Source organism: Elgaria multicarinata, chromosome 4 (assembly GCF_023053635.1).
Source record: "Elgaria multicarinata webbii isolate HBS135686 ecotype San Diego chromosome 4, rElgMul1.1.pri, whole genome shotgun sequence".
In the NCBI taxonomy this organism is placed as follows: Eukaryota; Metazoa; Chordata; class Lepidosauria; order Squamata; family Anguidae; genus Elgaria; species Elgaria multicarinata.
In genome coordinates this window covers 1,937,639-1,956,852 of record NC_086174.1, presented here as the reverse complement: position 1 = coordinate 1,956,852, position 19,214 = coordinate 1,937,639, and the positions used below count along the sequence as shown (strand labels likewise).

Below are 19,214 nucleotides of genomic sequence, written 5' to 3'. Positions count from 1 at the left end.
AGCCCTACCTAAGAGCTACCATTGTGCCAAGTTTCATGTCTTTATCTTTAAAAATGATGGTGTTATAAGCATTTTTGTTAATTCCCATTAGAGCTGCTCTTTGGCTGAGGAAGATTGGAAAAATCTGGATTTCTCCTCCACCTCCCAGATTTGTCACCAAAACACTGGACTAATCCGGGCAAATCTGGTCATATGGTAACCCTAGGCTCCATCCAACATTACGCAGATGACTGTAAAGCAGGCAACATGCTCGCCAGCATCTGTTAAATGACAATAGGTGAAGGTATTTGGCATTAAAGGCCAATTCTACATTTTACCCTCAGAGATGCATATCTAAACCCCAATATCTGCTTTTCCTAGGGGAAACCTGGCTTTGCGAGAGGTGGAGAAGCAGTTCGGCAGGAGTGTAAGTTTCCCACCTGCTGCAACAATTCCTGTCCTCCCTTTTTCCCATATTTTTTTTCCGAACAGATATCAGGAATGAGAGGGGAGGGGCAGCTGGAGGGGGAGTTGCAGAAGGAACACCGCAGAGAAGGATTCAGCGTTCTTTGTTCCTCTTCCTCCAATTCATGCTCTCCCCGAATGGTTTCCCCCCTCTGAGGCTTATTAGGTGGGGGCATAGCTAAGTGTACAGCATGTGCTTGGCAAACAGAAGGCCCCAGGTTCAATTCCTGACATATCCGGGTATAAGAAAAAGTAGCAGGTGAGGAGAACCACCTCTTCCAGAGACCCCAGAAAGAATCACTGCCCTCATGGAAGACAAGTCTGGGCTACCTGACAGATGGCTGACCAGCTGTCTCTTGAAGGCCTCTAGTGTGGGAGAGCCCACAACCTCTCTAGGTATCTGGTTCCATTGTTGTACTGCTCTAACAGTCAGGAAGATTTTCCTGATGTCCAGCGGGAATCTAGTTTCCTGTCACTTGATCCCGTTATTCTGTGTCCTGCACCCTGGGAGGATCGAGAAGAGATCCTGACTAGCTTTACATAGACCCCACATACACACACTGGTGTCTGAAGCACTTTTTTAAAGAGCCCCAACAAACCAGCGATTTATCACACTCTCGACATGCCTGGTATGTGTTTTTGCAGCACAGTACTCACATGACATCGTCCCTGTCCTGCACTCGCCTTCTCCATTTTCCATTTATTTTGGGAGCAGGGAAAGTTCTTTTTTTCCCCTTCCATGCGCAATAAAGCCACTCTTCCCTCCCATGGATTGCTGTCCTTGTGCTATATCGGACCATCCCGTTTTTGTTGGGGGCATGTGTGTCAAAGGGCAGCCTCACTGACCAAAGAGGAAGGCAGGGCAGTGCTCTGCTCAACCATGAAGGGGGAGGGACAGAAGGTGCCCAAACACACTACAGAGAAAGGCGAGCGAGGTTGCCGCCACCCGTGCCCAGGACTCAGTCCCATATAACTCTATGGTTCATACCCCTGAGTAGGCACATCTCAGTTTCCTGGCCAGAACGATGTTGGTTTCCCATTGCCATGGCAACATTGACCACGAACCTCTCCAAAATCTAATACTTTCTCTTCACTTATCTTGTTTAATATGATCATAGGGGAGAGCATAGTGTGTTATTTAAACGTAATTCGTAGAATCATAGAATCATAGAACAGCAGAGTTGGAAGGGGCCTACAAGGCCATCGAGTCCAACCCCCTGCTCAATGCAGGAATCCAGCCTAAAGCCTCCCTGACAGAGGGTTGTCCAGCTGCCTCTTGAATGACCTCCCTAGGTAACAGATTCCATTGTCATACTGCTCTAACAGTCAGGAAGTTTTTCCTGATGTCCAGCCGGAATCTGGCTTCCTTTAACTTGAGCCCGTTATTCCGTGTCCTGCACTCTGGGAGGATCGAGAAGAGACCCTGGCCCTCCTCTGGGTGACAACCTTTTAAGTATTTGAAGAGTGCTCTCATGTCTCCCCCCAATCGTCTCTTCTCCAGGCTAAACATGCCCAGTTCTTTCAGTCTCTCTTCATAGGGCTTTGTTTCCAGACCCCTGATCATCCTGGTTGCCCTCCTCTGAACACACTCTGTTGCCCTGTTTCAGGCTGCCGTACTATTGTATTTGCGCAGAATATAGATATAGATATAGATATAGATACAGATATAGATATATAGATATATACCGTATATTGCAGGAGAATGTAGGGGGCGGGGCGGGAGATTTCACCGGCATAGTAGCGATACAGGTGGAAAGATACATGAGCACAACAATGCACAGATGTGAAAGTGCCCAGCGCTCGACTCACTAAGGAAACGAAGAGGGAAACAGCGGACACAAACCCAGGAGAAAAAGTAGGTGTGATGGAGCCCGAAAAGGTGCCGGTAGCAGGTGATGAGAAAAGAGTTCTCTCTGGCCCTAAAGAGCAACTGCTGGACCATCAGCTTGGCATAATTTGGGGTGTCTCTCAGGGGCAAAACACCTACTTTCCATGAAGGAGAGGCCCCCCGGTTCATTACCTGGCAGCATCTCCCGTTCAGAGACTCAGGAAACAGGTGAAGGGAAAGAAGACCCTTCTCTGCCCGAGACCACTGCCACCAGGCACTGGACTAGCTGGACAAATACTCTGGCCTGGAATATGCTCATGCCCTGACTTTGGAAGCTTCAAAATGCAATTTTAGGTGCATCTGGTGGGCAACGTACCCAGTGACATTTACCAGCACAGAAGCAACAAATTAAGGCTAATCAAAGGCCAGCCCTCTGGCCAAACGCTTTCTTGAACAGGAGCATCTTGCAGACAGTTTTTCAGGCATAAAAGGATGGGCTCAAATGAACCTCCTTGGGGAAACTGTACCGTTGCCCTGGGGCCACAAATGTTAAGGCCTTGCCCTTGATGGACAAAAGCCTCTCCTCACTAGACTTGGAGCTGGGCTCCTGTCAAACATCTATAGAGATCAATGCTTTCTGGGAGTCTGAAGCCATGAAGGGCTTTAAGCGCGAATATTTACATTTTCAAAACATGGTTTATAGTTGTAAAGTGAGTTGCTTGCCTCAAGGCCGGAAGTGAGAGGCCCGTGGACCAGTAAAGTGAAGGTCCTTGGATGCCAAGGAAGGAGGCAGACTTTCAAGATTTTAAACTGGGCTTGATTCACCAGCTGTCCAAGCCCCAACAAAATGATCAGAAGTCACTCAACTCACACTCAAGGTTTATATACCGCTTGGCATCCAATAAAATATCCAAGCAGAGAACAATAAAAAGGGGAGAAAAACTAATAATCATCAAAATACAGGATTAAAACTGGTAAAATCAAATTGTGCCATGGTCAGTTACTGGGGGAATGCTTGTTATTTATTGTTCATTGTGCCGAAGGCGGCTCCGGTATGTAGCGTCTTCTGTCTGCAAATGTCCGGGTGTAACCATGAAAACAGCAAAGCAGAACATTCAGCAAAAGGGAGACTTTAAGGGCTCTCCTTATGTTCTTGTACTGATCCCTAGAACCCAGAACAACACTGCTTCTTAAGGCCCAACTACTGCTTGGAAATCCGATGTACCTTACTCATTTCGTAAGCCCCTGGCGACTCTGCACCTGACCGGATGCTTACCTGGTAACTTCACAGCCAGCTGGTCCTGATGCAGCAAGAGCAGTTTGAGCACAATGGAAGTTTCCTTTTTCAGCGTCGTCATGATCTCCTCCTGTGTGACACAAAGCATGTCCCATATGAAGCCACAAGCACGCCAGTGGGGGCGGGGAGGAAGGGGGCGTCAATCGGTGACAGAGCGCCTCCTTTACACAGTCCAAACACACCCACACCCGCGTCTCCATCTAAAGGATCTCATTAACAGAGGCCTCGCTTGTCTGAAGGTGCTTGCTCAAGGGTGTGATGCTTTGCTATAGCCACTTCGCTATAGCTATTCTTGGCCTGATGCTCATCAGGCTTTTCTGAAAGGGATACGTTGCACATGATTTCTGGGCTTCCAACCTCTTAAAAGGGGAAGGCATTTGCTTTATTCAGTTTCCCCTTGAGTGTCATTTTCCCAGGTTTATCTCAAAGACAGTAACTAGTATCTTTTTGTCTACATGCTTTGCAGCTGGCTTAATAGGGAAGTTACCCCGCCACTCCCCCACCCAAGCTGAATAAATGTGGAATCGGAACTTCTGCTTGGCGTTTATGGCACCTTCACTGCCTCTCCTGACTAGCTCCAGGTAGATGTTGCTTGCGACTCCTATGAGTGAGTAATTTATGGCAATAAGTTTAGCATAAGTCAACAACTTTTTACTTTGTATTTTCCCATGCCTTTTCAGTTCTCTCTTCCTGTCCATTGTTGTATTCCTGTTTTTTTAAAAAAATTGTTACTTCGAAAATTGGAGGTTTGATTACTGACCAAACTCAAGAGCGGGTGTATGATTTTTCTCCTCATGCTGCTTAGGCTGTTTGGTTCCACTAGGGTGACCATCTGAAAAGAAGGTCTGAGCTCCTGTATCTTTAACAGTTGCATAGAAAAGGGTATTTCAGCAGGTGTCATTTGTATATAGGGAGAACCTGGTGAAATTCCCTCTTTATCACCACAGTGAAAGCTGCAGGAGCTATACGGCAGCTATATTGTGACCAGATTTAAAAGAGGGCAGGGCTCCTGCAGCTTTCACTGTGGTGATGAAGAGGAAATTTCACAGGTTCTCCCTATATACAAATGACACCTGCTGGAATTCCCTTTTCAATACAACTGTTAAAGATACAGGAGGTTTGGGCAACCAGGATGATCAGGGGTCTGGAAACAAAGCCCTATGAAGAGAGACTGAAAGAACTGGGCATGTTTAGCTAGAGAAGAGAAGATTGAGGGGAGACAGGAGAGCATTTTTCAAATACTTGAAAGGTTGTCACACAGAGGAGGGCCAGGATCTCTTCTCGATCCTCCCAGAGTGCAGGACACGGAATAACGGGCTCAAGTTAAAGGAAGCCAGATTCCGGCTGGACATCAGGAAAAACTTCCTGACTGTTAGAGCAGTACGACAATGGAATCAGTTACCTAGGGAGGTTGTGGCCTCTCCCACCCTAGAGGCCTTCAAGAGGCAGCTGGACAACCACCTGTCAGGGATGCTTTAGGGTGGATTCCTACATTGAGCATGGGGTTGAACTCGATGGCCTTGTAGGCCCCTTCCAACTCTGCTATTCTATGATTCTATGAAGTCATGTAAGGAGGAAGGGAGGTTAGGACAGGCCATGGGTTAGCCAGTGGAGAAAGAGGGCTTGGCTATCTGCCCACCTACTCTCAGGTGATGCATCCTGATAGCTAGAGGAAACACTACTTGTCTCAGCAAAGAGGTGGGGTGTTAAATAGGAGCTGGTTGTGCCAGTTTTTACCTATTGGCTAGCAAAACAAACAAAAATAGTCACGGAGGCTCTGAGTATGTAAAGGCAGCCTCATCAAGAGGACGCCACGTGCAATAAATATACCCCAAGTGATTGTGCTCAGAGTCGAAGACAAGGGTTTTCCATTGTACCTTCAGTTCGAGGAAACAGCTCTCCATTTTTTTTTTGGCGTTCTCAAACATCTCCTTCTTGACCTCTCTGTCAATGTTGTCCCTGAGGATGGTTTTCATCTGATCACAGGCTCCCGGGCCCCTTATGGTTGAGGCCTCTATAGAAGCAAGAATGGTCAAAACATTAGTAGTGAGCAAGGGAGGCAAGGGTTACACCTGGATAACAAGTTATTATTATTATTATTTATTTATATAGCACCATCGATGTACATGGTGCTGCACAGACCACACAGTAAATAGCAAGACCCTGCCGCATAGGCTTACAATCTAATAAAGTTGTAGTAAACAATAAGGGGGGAAAGAGAATGCAAACAGGCACGGGGAAGTGTAAACAGGCACCGGGTAGGGTGAAGCTAACAGTAGAGAGTCAGAACAAACTCAATGTTTAAAAGCTATAGGGAAAAGAAAAGTTTTTAGCTGAGTTTTAAAAGCTGTGATTGAGTTGGTAGTTCTCAGGTGTTCTGGAAGAGCGTTCCAGGCATGAGGGGCAGCAGAAGAAAAAGGACGAAGCCGAGTAAGGGAAGTGGAGGTCCTAGGGCAGGCGAGAAACATGGCATCAGAGGAGCGAAGAGCACGAGCGGGGCAATAGTGTGAGATGAGAGAGGAGAGATAGGAAGGAGCTAGACCATGAAAAGCTTTGAAGGTCAACAGGAGAAGTTTATATTGGATTCTGGAGTGAAGGAGAAGATCCCATTCAATGGACATTCTCTGCTCAATCTAATGGAATTGATTCAGTGGGTTCAGCCCCAACTGAAGGAAACAATGTGGAATTATCCAACAGAATTAATTTCAACATGGGTTGGCATCTCCTTGGGGCAGGTACTGAGCTTCTGAGCTTTCAAATGTTGGAGGCAAAGTACAAGACCAAATGAATACAGGATACAAATCAAAATGATCATATTTATTTTGATCAAATTAATTTGTATTACTACATTACTATTTTATACTTACAACAAGCCAAGCTTAGTCTGAGACTCAGTGAGTGGCCCAAAGTCACCCAGTCAGCTTCATGGCAGACTGGGGACTAAAATCCATATTGCCCAAGTCCCATTCCAAGGTCTAACACTACACCACACTGGCTCTTACTACCTATGGTTTAAGGCTGAACATAAATACACCTATTTGGCCTTTCCCCCTTGTTTCCATTTTCAAAAGGCACAGGAAGCCTCAAGCAAGCGGTAGACTCATGACACAGTGCACTACCATGCTTTGCAACGCCATGTGATATTGATGGCCTTATATGGTATTGCTGCCTCTTGTTAGAAAGGCAGTTAGCAGAGTAAAAACAAAAAGGCAAAGTGGTATGAGTATTTACCAGACCCACATGGAAAAGCAGGCACAGAGTAGGATTTCAAAAAAACCAGCAGGAGAAAGAGTGAGTGAGCAAGAATGTGCTCCCAGTAATAGAGGGTGGCAGAGAGAGGAGGGAAAGGAAGCGAAAGAGCAAAAAACTGTAAGCTACAGAGAGAGATCCTAAAGCTAGCTATGCTCCAAAATTCCCATGCATTAACTAGATAACTGCCAAACTGCCCCCTTCCTGTAACTTGCAGATGAGGCTGCAATATTCCCAACAGATACCCACATGCGTAAGAACTCAAAACCCACCCCCAGCAGGCACAAAAAACGTCCCATATAGAAACATATTACTAATGGTCAGCACTGGAGCACTATGCAATCATATATCATATATACATACATACAATGGGGGAGGGGGGCGGCGGCGGCGGCGGCGGCGGCTCACACATAAGAAGAACCAAGTTGCTGCTGCTGTTTCACTCGCGTTACCATTCAACCAGACACAGTAAGGGAGGATCAGGTGAGCAAGCAAAGCTAGGATGAGAGAAGCAGCAGAAACTGGTGGGCATGGCTGACATTACTGGATTCTCCCCCACCTCATCTCAGCGGTGGGCTAGAAAACAATTCATTGGTTCCCTTGAGGTTAAAGTCAATGCAGCCAGTGGACCATGTCAACTGGAACACAACAGGAAGTCAGCAATTTGTGTAGTCACAGTCAGGGTGCGAGGGAGCCCATCATAATACTGGCCATTTGCTTTACCAGGTATAAGAACATAAGAAGAGCCCTGATGCTGGATCAGACCAAAGGTCCATTCAGTCCAGCATTCTTTTCACACAGTGGCCAACCAGCTGTCGATCAGGGACCCACAAGCGAGACATGAGTGCAACAGCACTAGGGTTGCCAGACATCCCAGAAAACTGGGAATGTCCCAATTTCCAGGAGAATCTGAAATGTCCTGACCAGCTGGGCAAGAATCCCGGATTTCTGGTCCAGCTGGCTGGAGAACTTCTGACCTCCAAAATGGTGCCTTGAGCCTGCTCAGCGAGCAGCAGCTTCGAAAAAGACGCATCAATCCGGTGCTTTTTCCAGAGCATCACCGCTATTCCACAGGGTCATCTGAGTCACTCACCCTGTGACTCACCTTATTGCGCCTGCAGCTGCGTAGAAGAGGAACAACGGAAAGGCGCACGTGCTCTGCTCAGGCTCCCTGAGTCCCATGCAATGCAAAGGAGTTTGGTGAGCTTGGCGGGCTGTGGTCAGACCTTTAGGGTAAGCGTGGGGCGGAGCTGCTGGGTTATTTGTGGGGGAAGAAAGAGAGTTTTGTGGGGGACAGGAGGGAGGGAGTGGGGGATGAGGGGGTGAAGGAGAGGAAAGGAGAGAAGGGAGAAAGGAAAGGAGAGTCACTCCCCCAAAAACCGCCCTTCAAAAATCCACCTCCTTGGATTTGGGTTGCAAGCCTCAAATCTGTTACTTGGAAGTCAGTTGCAGTGAATTTAAGATGTCTGGTTTTACAGTTGTTGATGTTTTAATTGAAAAATTAAAACGGTATAAAAATGTAATAAATAAATAAAAATGGGCTTTGCAAAAATTGGGATTTCCCTAGACTTTTACACATTGCTCAGTTTTTTAAAAAATCCTAGCCACCGCCACCCCCAAAAAAAGTCTCCTGGTTTTGTGGATTTTGTGGATATGGCAACTCTAAACAGCACCTTCTTACCCATGTTCCCCAGCAACTGATGTACATAGGCACACTGCCTCTGCTAATGGAAGTAGTACATAGTCATCAGGACTACTAGCCATTGTTAGCCTCCTCCAGGAATTGATCTAACCCCCTTTTAAAGCCATCCAAATTGATGGCCATCACCACATCTTGTGGTAGTGAATTCCATAGTTAAATTATGTGCTGTGTGAAGGAGTCCTTCCTTTTATCTGTCCTGTATCTCCCACTAATCAGATTCATGGGATACGACCCACTGGGTTCTAGTATTGTGAGAGGGGAAGAAAAAGGTATTTCTTAGAGTTTTAAGCAAAGTCTTGTGATCATGGGGGTGAGGGGTATGTAAATGTGGTGCTACAGGAAGGGCTGGATAGGAGGAGGAGTTTGGTTAAATCCCCACAGCTATTGCCATCCTAATTCAGACTCATAATTGGAAAGACCCATGGAGAAAGAGGCATCCAAACCATATTATTCATTATTGGTAGTTTTATTCTCAATTCCTTTTCTGCTTATGCCTTACATGGAGTTTGCCTTTTTTACAGCAGTCGTACACTGGAATGACCCCTGAACCAGGATGATCAGGGATCTGGAAACAAAGTCCCATGAAGAGAGACTGAAAGAACTGGGCATGTTTAGCCTGGAGAAGAGAAGATTGAGGGGAGACATGATAGCACTCTTATTATTATTATTATTATTATTTATTTATTTATTTATATAGCACCATCAATGTACATGGTGCTGTACAGAGTAAAACAGTAAATAGCAAGACCCTGCCGCATAGGCTTACATTCTAATAAAATGATAATAAAACAATAAGGAGGGGAAGAGAATGCAAACAGGCACAGGGTAGGGTAAGCAGGCATTGGGTAGGGTAAAACTCTTCAAATACTTAAAAGGTTGTCACACAGAGGAGGGGCAGAATCTCTTCTCAATCCTCCCAGAGTGCAGGACACGGAATAACAGGCTCAAGTTAAAGGAAGCCAGATTCCAGCTGGACATCAGGAAAAACTTCCTGACTGTTAGAGCAGTACGACAATGGAATCCATTACCTAGGGAGGTGGTGGGCTCTCCCACACTAGAGGCCTTCAAGAGGCAGCTGGACAACCATCTGTCAGGGATGCTTTAGGGTGGATTCCTGCATTGAGCAGGGGGTTGGACTCGATGGCCTTGTAGGCCCCTTCCAACTCTGCTATTCTATGATTCTATGACATTTTCATCAAGCTGTTCACCACAACCCCAAGAACAAATCCCATCAAGTTTGGAGGGGGGGTTGCCCCAATGTGCATTACTTTGCACATGCTTACGTTCAACCACATCTGCCATTTGGATGCCCGTTCTCTCAGTTTAGATGAGACCCTTTTATAACTCCTCACAATCCGTTTTTGTCACAACCACTGTAAATAATTTGGTGTCATCGGCAAACGTGGCCACTTCACTGCTCACTCCTAATTCCAGATCATTTTGTGAATAAGTTGAAAAGAATTGGTCCCAATACCGATCCCTGCAGGACCCCACTATTTACTTCTCTCCATCAGGAGAATTTACCATTTATTCCGACTCTCTGCCTTATGTTCTTTAACCCGTTTCTGATCCATAAGAGGGCCTCTCCTCTCATTCCATGACTGCTAAATTTGCTCAGAAGTCTTTGATAATGGAGTTGTCAAAAGCCTTTTGGATGTCAAAGTAAACAATATCTACTGGGCTACCACAGTCTACATAGAATCATAGAATCATAGAATAGCAGAGTTGGAAGGGGCCTACAAGGCCATCGAGTCCAACCCCCTGCTCAGTGCAGGAATCCACCCTAAAGCATCCCTGACAGAGGGTTGTCCAGCTGCCTCTTGAATGCCTCTAGTGTGGGAGAGCCCACAACCTCCCTAGGTAGCTGATTCCACCGTCGCACTGCTCTAACAGTCAGGAAGTTTTTCCTGATGTCCAACTGGACTCTGGCTTCCTGTAACTTGAGCCCGTTATTCCGTGTCCTGCACGCTGGGAGGATCGAGAAGAGATCCCGGCCCTCCTCTGTGTGACAATCTTTTAAGTATTTGAAGAGTGCTATCATGTCTCCCCTCCATCTTCTCTTCATATTTACTGACACTCTGAAAGGTTAGTGAGTTACCACTGCAGAAGCTGTGTTGATTCTCTTTCAGCAGGGCTTGTCCTTCTATGTTTACTAATTTAATCCTTAATATTGCTTTCAACCAATTTACCCAGCAGGTGCTCCCGAAGTCTACCAAACCGAGGGGCTAATAGGCCATGGCACTGTTGGCTGGGTCTTCAGAAAGCCGGCCTCACTGCCCTTTCATAGGTCCACATTCTACCATTCTGCGCTCAATGGAACCCCACCCTGCAGCACACTCAAGAGGGGAACAATATGGGAAGGCAGAAGGAAGATGTTGTACAATGTACACTATAAAAAAAGGTATTTATATGATGATTATGGTACTATCAAAATCTAGCTTGTGTGTGTGTGTGTGATATATTCAAATCCATTAAATCCCCACAGGATTGTGGGGTTGCCCTTGAAGACGACTCGGAAGTTGCAGCTAGTGCAAAATGCAGCAGCTAGACTGCTGGCGGGTACATCTTACAGAGACCACATAACACCGGTCTTAAAGGAACTGCACTGGCTGCCTATACGCTTCCGGTCGGAATTCAAGGTGCTGGTAATGACGTTTAAAGCCCTAGATGGCTTGGGACCTCGATACTTGAGAGAGCGCCTCTCCTTATATACGCCTGCCCGAGACCTCAGATCTGTTGAAGGAGCCCTTCTCCGCATCCCATCAATGCAACATATACATTATGATGGGACAAGGGAGAGGGCCTTCTCTGTGGTGGCACCCCGACTGTGGAATGCCCTCCCCTTGGAGGCCCGATTGGCGCCAACATGGATTGCATTTCGACGCCAAGTAAAAACATGGCTTTTTAACAAAGCCTTTGATGGTTAAACCCACTGGCACATTGTTTCAACTGTTTTAACTGCATCTATTGCTTTTAAATTATATATTGTTTTAACTTGGATTATGGTTTAATTTGTTTTAAATTGTGTATATTTATTGTTTTATACTGTATGTTTTTATCTGTATGCCAGCCTGAGATCTTAGTGATATAAGGCGGGATATAAATATTTTAAATAAATAAATTAAAATGAATGATTTCAGTAATCCCTGCAACAATCCTGCAAGGTAGGTCACTATTATCACCCCCTTCTTCAGATTGTGGCTGATCCAACACAGCCTTGTGATCCCATGGCAGAGGCAAGATTGGAACCAAGGGCTTCCTGGCACACAGCTCAGTCCCTTAGCCACTACACCGGTGCTTACCAATTAATTCATTAAAGTTAATTAGTTAAATGCCAGGAGCCTTATTCAACTAAAAATCAGTTACAGAATCCCTACAACGGCAGGGGTAGAATTAAGGCAATGAGGGGAACTGCTGCTGTTGCCTACGCTCTTGATGGCTTATTGAAACGTAAAATCTAGAATCATGGAATCGTAGAATAGTAGAGTTGAAAGGGGCCTAAAAGGCCATCGAGTCCAACCCCCCGAGTCCAAGCTGGAGCGTGTTCAGAGGAGGGCAACCAGGATGATCAAGAATCATTAGATCTAGAATCATTTGATGGCCTGTTTGAACAGTTGCTGGAGTAGGGTTAGCGTGATCATAGAATCATTTTATTTTATTTTATTTTATTTATTTATTTCATTTCTATACCGCCCAATAGCCGAAGCTCTCTGGGCGGTTCACAAAAATTAAAACCATGAAGAGCATAATAAAACAACCAACAATTTAAAAAACACAAAATACAAAATACAATATAAAAACCACGACCAGGATAAAACCACACATAGAATAGTAGAGTTGGAATGGGCCCATCAGGCCATCAAGTACAACCCCCTGATGAGGGAAGTCACTGTTCCCTCTCCCGAAAAAGGAACCTGGCCCCTAAGTATGTGAAACCATGACATCTGATCAAAGTGCTATTTGCCGTGACATAGCAACACTGCCCAGATATGGGAAATCCATAATTTGCTTCCCTTGCAAAGCCTACACCCACATCATAGAGGGTAAAATCCCTCATACTATATACCTGGTCCCAGAATGCATCTCTTAGCACTGCTCAGCGAAACCCCTCCAAAATATGACATACAAATATCAAGATCTCCTACCTTCATAATAGGGCATCAGATCAAATTGGATGTATTTTCGAAGGCTCTGGTAGATAACTATCTTCTGCTGAAGAATCTCTGCTCTTAGTTTCGTCATGATGACATTTGTCTGTGGAGATCAAGATATAGGTAGGAAAGTTCTCTCAATCACAAAAATGATCTTCTTAAACTCAGCTTGTCTCCTGTCAGTGTTGGGTCCCCCTCGAGAACATGAAACCGGGGCTCCACTAGGGTCTGCCATTGTTTTCCACGTGCAAATCAACGTGCTGGCTTGGCGCTGACAAAACCCGAATAAAGCCTCTGTGCCCTTCTCTGTCCCCGCTCCATCAATGCTGGCCAACTCAAGAAATGTAAGCATCTCCTGGAAGTTTCTGCACTGCTGCTAGTTTTTACTCTGGTTGCACTTTTATACTGCAGTCTTAAGCTATTAAGAGCTTCTCTGCATTAAAGGAAAATCATAGAATCATAGAATAGCAGAGTTGGAAGGGGCCTACAAGGCCATGGAGTCCAACCCCCTGCTCAATGCAGGAATCCACCCTAAAGCATCCCTGACAGATGGGTGTCCAGCTGCCTCTTGAATCCTGCTACCTTAGTGGGGCTTCATCTTTCTGAGTTCACAATGGGGACAATACATGCGTTTACCACCACCACCCACCACCTTTTGTTTTTCCTGGTTCCTTTGTGGGCATGTTCCATATGTTTCACCGATCTGGCTAGCAGATGCTGCTGCAGGATTTCTAAATTATTGCCGGATTCTTGAATTGTGTCAGTTTGGGGGATTACTGCATTTTTGTCGATTTATAAAATAGCGGAATAAACCTCAAATACGATGAGAGGGGGACCAGAGATTGATGACATCATGAAAAGGACCTGCAAACTTCCTTAAGTGCACGATAAACGTCTCGTGTAAAAAGCCTCTCTATTTTATATTATATTTTATGCTGTGTTTTGTGCTATGGATTTTTGTGAACTGCATTGGGGGGTATAGAAATGCAATAACTAAATAAATAAACAAGATGATAAAATCCCCAGGTGTGGGTACTTTCTTTTGCTTCACTGGTTAATGCTTCTTTCTCAGTATGAACTTACTTCATGAATGAAAGCTTTAATTTTTCCATTGTCTTCAGGTATTTTGTTGTTTCTTGCAATCTGACTGATCTTCTCCTGCACCTCATTTTTAAACCCTTCCAAATGAGGCCACAGATTGCATCTTGTTCCTTTTTGGATCCTGTTTAAAGGGGAAGTGTTGAGAACATAGCAATGAATTTCATCCTCCAGTCATATTCTGAACAGCAGGCAAGGAGGTGTCAAATCGGAGCAGCAACTGTGGAAAAGGGGCATCTGTGGACCAGTTTGGATATCCATGTCAAGTATGAAATATGCACCTGCTTACGTATATGTTCAGTTTCGTTTATTTAAATGCCCCTTTTCAGCAGCAGACTATGCTTAAAGTGGCTCGCAATAAACGTCATCATCAAAATACAACATCATATTTGTTACAAAACATATATAAATAAATAAAGTATGAGTTCAATATTACAATGAAACAATCTAAACTTAATACATAACAAACATAAAGCAAGATATTTTTTTTAAAAAAAACTGGGTAAGGAGAAAAACCTAACCCAATCCTAGCTAATGTTGGGTTTACATAAGAACCTAAGAACCGTGTTCAGAGGAGGGCAACCAGGATGATCAGGGGTCTGGAAACAAAGCCCTAAGAAGAGAGACTGAAAGAACTGGGCATGTTTAGCCTGGAGAAGAGAAGATGGAGGGGAGACATGATTGCACTCTTCAAATACTTAAAATGTTGTCACACAGAGGAGGGCCAGGATCTCTTCTTGATCCTCCCAGAGTGCAGGACACAGAATAACGGGCTGAAGTTACAGGAAGTCGGATTCCGGCTGGACACCAGGAAAAACTTCCTGACTGTTAGAGCAGTACGACAATGGAATCAGTTACCTAGGGAGATTGTGGGCTCTCTCACACTAGAGGCCTTCAAGAGGCAGCTGGACAACCATCTCTCAGGGATGCTTTAGGGTGGATTCCTGCATTGAGCAGGGGGTTGGACTCGACGGCCTTGTAGGCCCCTTCCAACTCTGCTATTCTATGATTCTATGATAAGAGCCCTGATGCTGGATCAGACCAAGGGTCCATCTAGTCCAGCATTCTTTTTGCACAGTTGCAATCCAGCCATCAGCTAGGGACAAACAAACAGGACATGAGTACAACAGCACACACACCCCACCCATGTTCCCCAGCATACTGCTTCTGATACTGGAGGTAGCATATAACCAGCAGGACGAGTAGTCATTGTTAAACTTCTCCTCCAGAGGCACAAATGGTGGCTATTTTTAAACACCTGTTGAAAACATTCTTGTTCACACAGGCTTTCCCTTACCTGTGAGGGATTCTGCTACTACCCTGTTTTACTATTAATGTTGTGGTAATGTTTTCAGTTATGCATTTCATCAGGTTCATTGTTGTTGTTAATTTCATTTCTATACTACCCCATAGCTGAAGCTCTCTGGGCAGTTTACAACAACATTTTTTATAATGTTATACTGTATTTTATGGTGAACCACTTATGGATTTTAATATATATTAAATGCTGTGAAAGTATTATAATCTATATAAATAAAAATGAAAAAGACCGTTCGTTACTGTCGTTATATCTCCGAAAGTTCTTCACCGATTGCTTTGAAATTTTGACACAGCGTTGCGTTCGAATACGCGAGCGTTGTTATGTAACTATGTTCTCTATGGGGTCAAAGGTTTGTCTTAAAATCGAAGAAATAGGCCTCCTCAAAACCAGTCCTGCTGATCATTGTGACATCACCAACCAGTAGGCCAATCCGCTCCCTCTGCCTTCTCTCTTATTTGCATGTTCTCTCACAATTGGCTGAGTGAATATAGATGTCACACCTGTGACAGTTACATGTTCTGAAGAAAGGTAACTGCCAGGAGTTTCCGCTCACCGTAAAAACCTCCTCACCGTAAAAACATCCTTTTTTAAAAACCAAACAATTTGCTTTACTTCATCCAAATAATGCCTCGCAGAAGATCACACTTAGGTCGTCGTACTCGCGGAGCGGAAGCACTGCGACGAGAAATTGCAAATCAGACTGAGGAAGAACGGGCATCAGCAAACGAGAAAAAAGAAAAAAATGCCTCAAATACGTGCCAAGGAACCAGGCAAGCAACGTTCAGCCAGACTTGAGGATGCACGGTTGCGAGCATGGCAATCGCGTTCTACAGCTTCAGATCTGCTTTGTTCTCAACAGAATGAACACGACAGGCTGAGAGTGGCTGAAAGATGTCAACGAGAAACAGCACATCAGCGTCAAACACGACTCCGTGGTAAACAATCACACGATTACAATCGCCTTGCATTCCGGTACAACCCAGCTGATGATTATAGTTTGAGGCGGCATGTTCTCATCGGCACTGTGACTGAAGTGTGTCCTTATTGCAAGGCTCTTAAATTTAATGGAGAAACAAAAGGAATGTGTTGCGCTGCTGGAAAAATTAAACTGCCTCAACTTGGAGAACCACCAGAGCCATTACAAACTTTGCTTGCCGGATATACCGCTGAATCAAAGCATTTCCTATCTAACATCAGGAAATACAACTCATGCTTCCAAATGACGTCGTTCGGCGCAGAAATCATCACAGCTCCATTTATGCCAACTTTCAAAGTCAAAGGACAAATTTATCATAAAGCCGGCTCCTTCCTTCTGTTTCAAGAGAGTCAACATAAATTCCTACAAATGTATTTCATTGGTGATGGCAATGATGAATTGAATGCACGCTGCGGAATTTATACCGGCATAAAAAGGGCCATCATTTCAAAACTGCAACAGCTACTTCACGAAAAAAACAATTTAGTACATTTGTTCAAAACAGCAATTGACATGATGCCATCTGATACACACAAGATTGTTATTCATGCTGACAAAACGCCTGCTGGAGAACATGTGCGAAGATTCAATGCTCCAACTATAGACGAAGTGGCAATTGTTATAGTCGGAGATCAATCTTGACAGGACCTTTCAAAGGTGAAGATGTCCTCATTCCTCGCATTCCTATGATTCCAACAGATATGCCATTTCAATTTAAGAGATTGCAATTCCCCATTCGATTGGCGTTTGCAATCACCATCAACAAAGCTCAGGGCCAATCTTTAGAATTGTGCGGTTTAGATCTAGACACAGATTGGTTCTCACATGGACAATTATATGTTGCGTGTTCTAGAGTCGGCAAACCAGACAATCTCTATATCTGCACAGACAATGGAACAACAAACAATTTTGTATACCCACAAGCATTGTGGAATTAAACATATTAGAAACGTGCGCTTTGTCTTTTCTTTCTTTTCCATTTAACCAGACTGAGCCACAGCAATGCGTGGCAGGGTACAGCTAGTCTATATAAATAAAAATGAAAAAGACCGTTCATTACTGTCGTTATATCTCCGAAAGCTCTTCACCGATTGCTTTGAAATTTTGACACAACGTTGCGTTCGAATACGCGAGCGTTGTTATGTAACTATGTTCTCTATGGGGTCAAAGGTTTGTCTTAAAATCGAAGAAATAGGCCTCCTCAAAACCAGTCCTGCTGATCATTGTGACATCACCAACCAGTAGGCCAAATCCGCTCCCTCTGCCTTCTCTCTTATTTGCATGTTCTCTCACAACTGGCTGAGTGAATATAGATGTCCCACCTGTGACAGTTACACGTTCTGAAGAAAGGTAACTGCCAGGAGTTTCCGCTAACCTCCTCACCGTAAAAACATCCTTTTTAAAAAACCAAACAATCTGCTTTACTTCATCCAAATAATGCCTCGCAGAAGATCACACTTAGGTCGTCGTACTCGCGGAGCGGAAGCACTGCGACGAGAAATTGCAAATCAGACTGAGGAAGAACGGGCATCAGCAAACAAGAAAAAAAGAAAAAAAATGCCTCAAATACGTGCCAAGGAACCAGGCAAGCAACGTTCAGCCAGACTTGAGGATGCACGATTGCGAGCACGGCAATTGCGTTCTACAGCTTCAGATCTGCTTTGTTCTCAACAGAATGAACGCGACAGGCTGAGAGTGGCTGAAAGACGTCAACGAGAAACAGCACATCAGCGTCAAACACGACTCCGTGGTAAACAATCACACGATTACAATCGCCTTGCATTCCGGTACAACCCAGCTGATGATTATAGTTTGAGGCGGCATGTTCTCATCGGCACTATGACTGAAGTGTGTCCTTATTGCAGGGCTCTTAAATTTAATGGAGAAACAAAAGGAATGTGTTGCGCTGCTGGAAAAATTAAACTGCCTCAACTTGGAGAACCACCAGAGCCATTACAAACTTTGCTTGCCGGATATACCGCAGAATCAAAGCATTTCCTCTCTAACATCAGGAAATACAACTCATGCTTCCAAATGATGTCGTTCGGCGCAGAAATCATCACAGCTCCATTTATGCCAACTTTCAAAGTCAAAGGACAAATTTATCATAAAGCCGGCTCCCTCCTTCCGTTTCCAGATAGTCAACATACATTCCTACAAATGTATTTCATTGGTGATGGCAATGATGAATTGAATGCACGCTGCGGAATTTATACCGGCATAAAAAGGTCCATCATTTCAAAACTGCAACAGCTACTTCACAAAAAAAACAATTTAGTACATTTGTTCAAAACAGCAATTGACATGATGCCATCTGATACACACAAGATTGTTATTCATGCTGACAAAACGCCTGCTGGAGAACATGTGCGAAGATTCAATGCTCCAACTATAGACGAAGTGGCAATTGTTATAGTCAGAGATCAATCTTGACAGGACCTTTCAAAGGTGAAGATGTCCTCATTCCTCGCATTCCTACGATTCCAACAGATATGCCATTTCAATTTAAGAGATTGCAATTCCCAATTCGATTGGCGTTAGGAATCAACATCAACAAAGCTCAGGGCCAATCTTTAGAATTGTGCGGTTTAGATCTAGACACAGATTGGTTCTCACATGGACAATTATATGTTGCGTGTTCTAGAGTCGGCAAACCAGACAATCTCTATATCTACACAGACAATGGAACAACTAAAAATATTGTATATCCACAAGCATTGTGAAATTAAACATATTAGAAACGTGCGCTTTGTCTTTTCTTTCTTTTCAATTTAACCAGACTGAGCCACAGCAACGCGTGGCAGGGTACAGCTAGGAAGAAGAAGAAGAAGAAGAAGAAGAAGAAGAAGAAGAAGAAGAGGAGGAGGAGGAGGAGGAGGAGGAGGAGGAGGAGGAGGAGGAGGAGGAGGAGGAGGAGGAGGAGGAGGAGGAGGAGGAGAAGAAGAAGAAGAAGAAGAAGAAGAAGAAGAAGAAGAAGAAGAAGAAGAAGAAGAAGAAGAAGAAGAAGAAGAAGAAGAAGAAGAAGAAGAAGAACCCACTAGAGTTCCTACAGCACAGCAGCCCCAGGGGTAAAGTGTCCCTGACTGCCCACTGATAGCAGCCCTGCACTGCCTGGGCCCTGGTTACTTGAGTGCTCGCCTCACTCCTG

The 19,214-nt window shown here is 44.6% G+C and overlaps 1 protein-coding gene across 1 annotated transcript in view; it reads right to left on the bottom strand.

Moving 5' to 3' along the window:
• LOC134397239 (nuclear GTPase SLIP-GC-like) overlaps positions 1-19,214 on the bottom strand; it is a 55,864-nt gene that overhangs the window by 2,500 nt on the left and 34,150 nt on the right. The window contains exons 15-18 of the mRNA XM_063123714.1: positions 13,755-13,893; positions 12,666-12,774; positions 5,447-5,583; positions 3,549-3,639 (exon numbers count right to left, since the gene is read on the bottom strand). Of these exons, the coding sequence (XP_062979784.1) occupies positions 3,549-3,639; positions 5,447-5,583; positions 12,666-12,774; positions 13,755-13,893 (476 nt within the window). The remainder of the gene's footprint in view (positions 1-3,548; positions 3,640-5,446; positions 5,584-12,665; positions 12,775-13,754; positions 13,894-19,214) is intronic.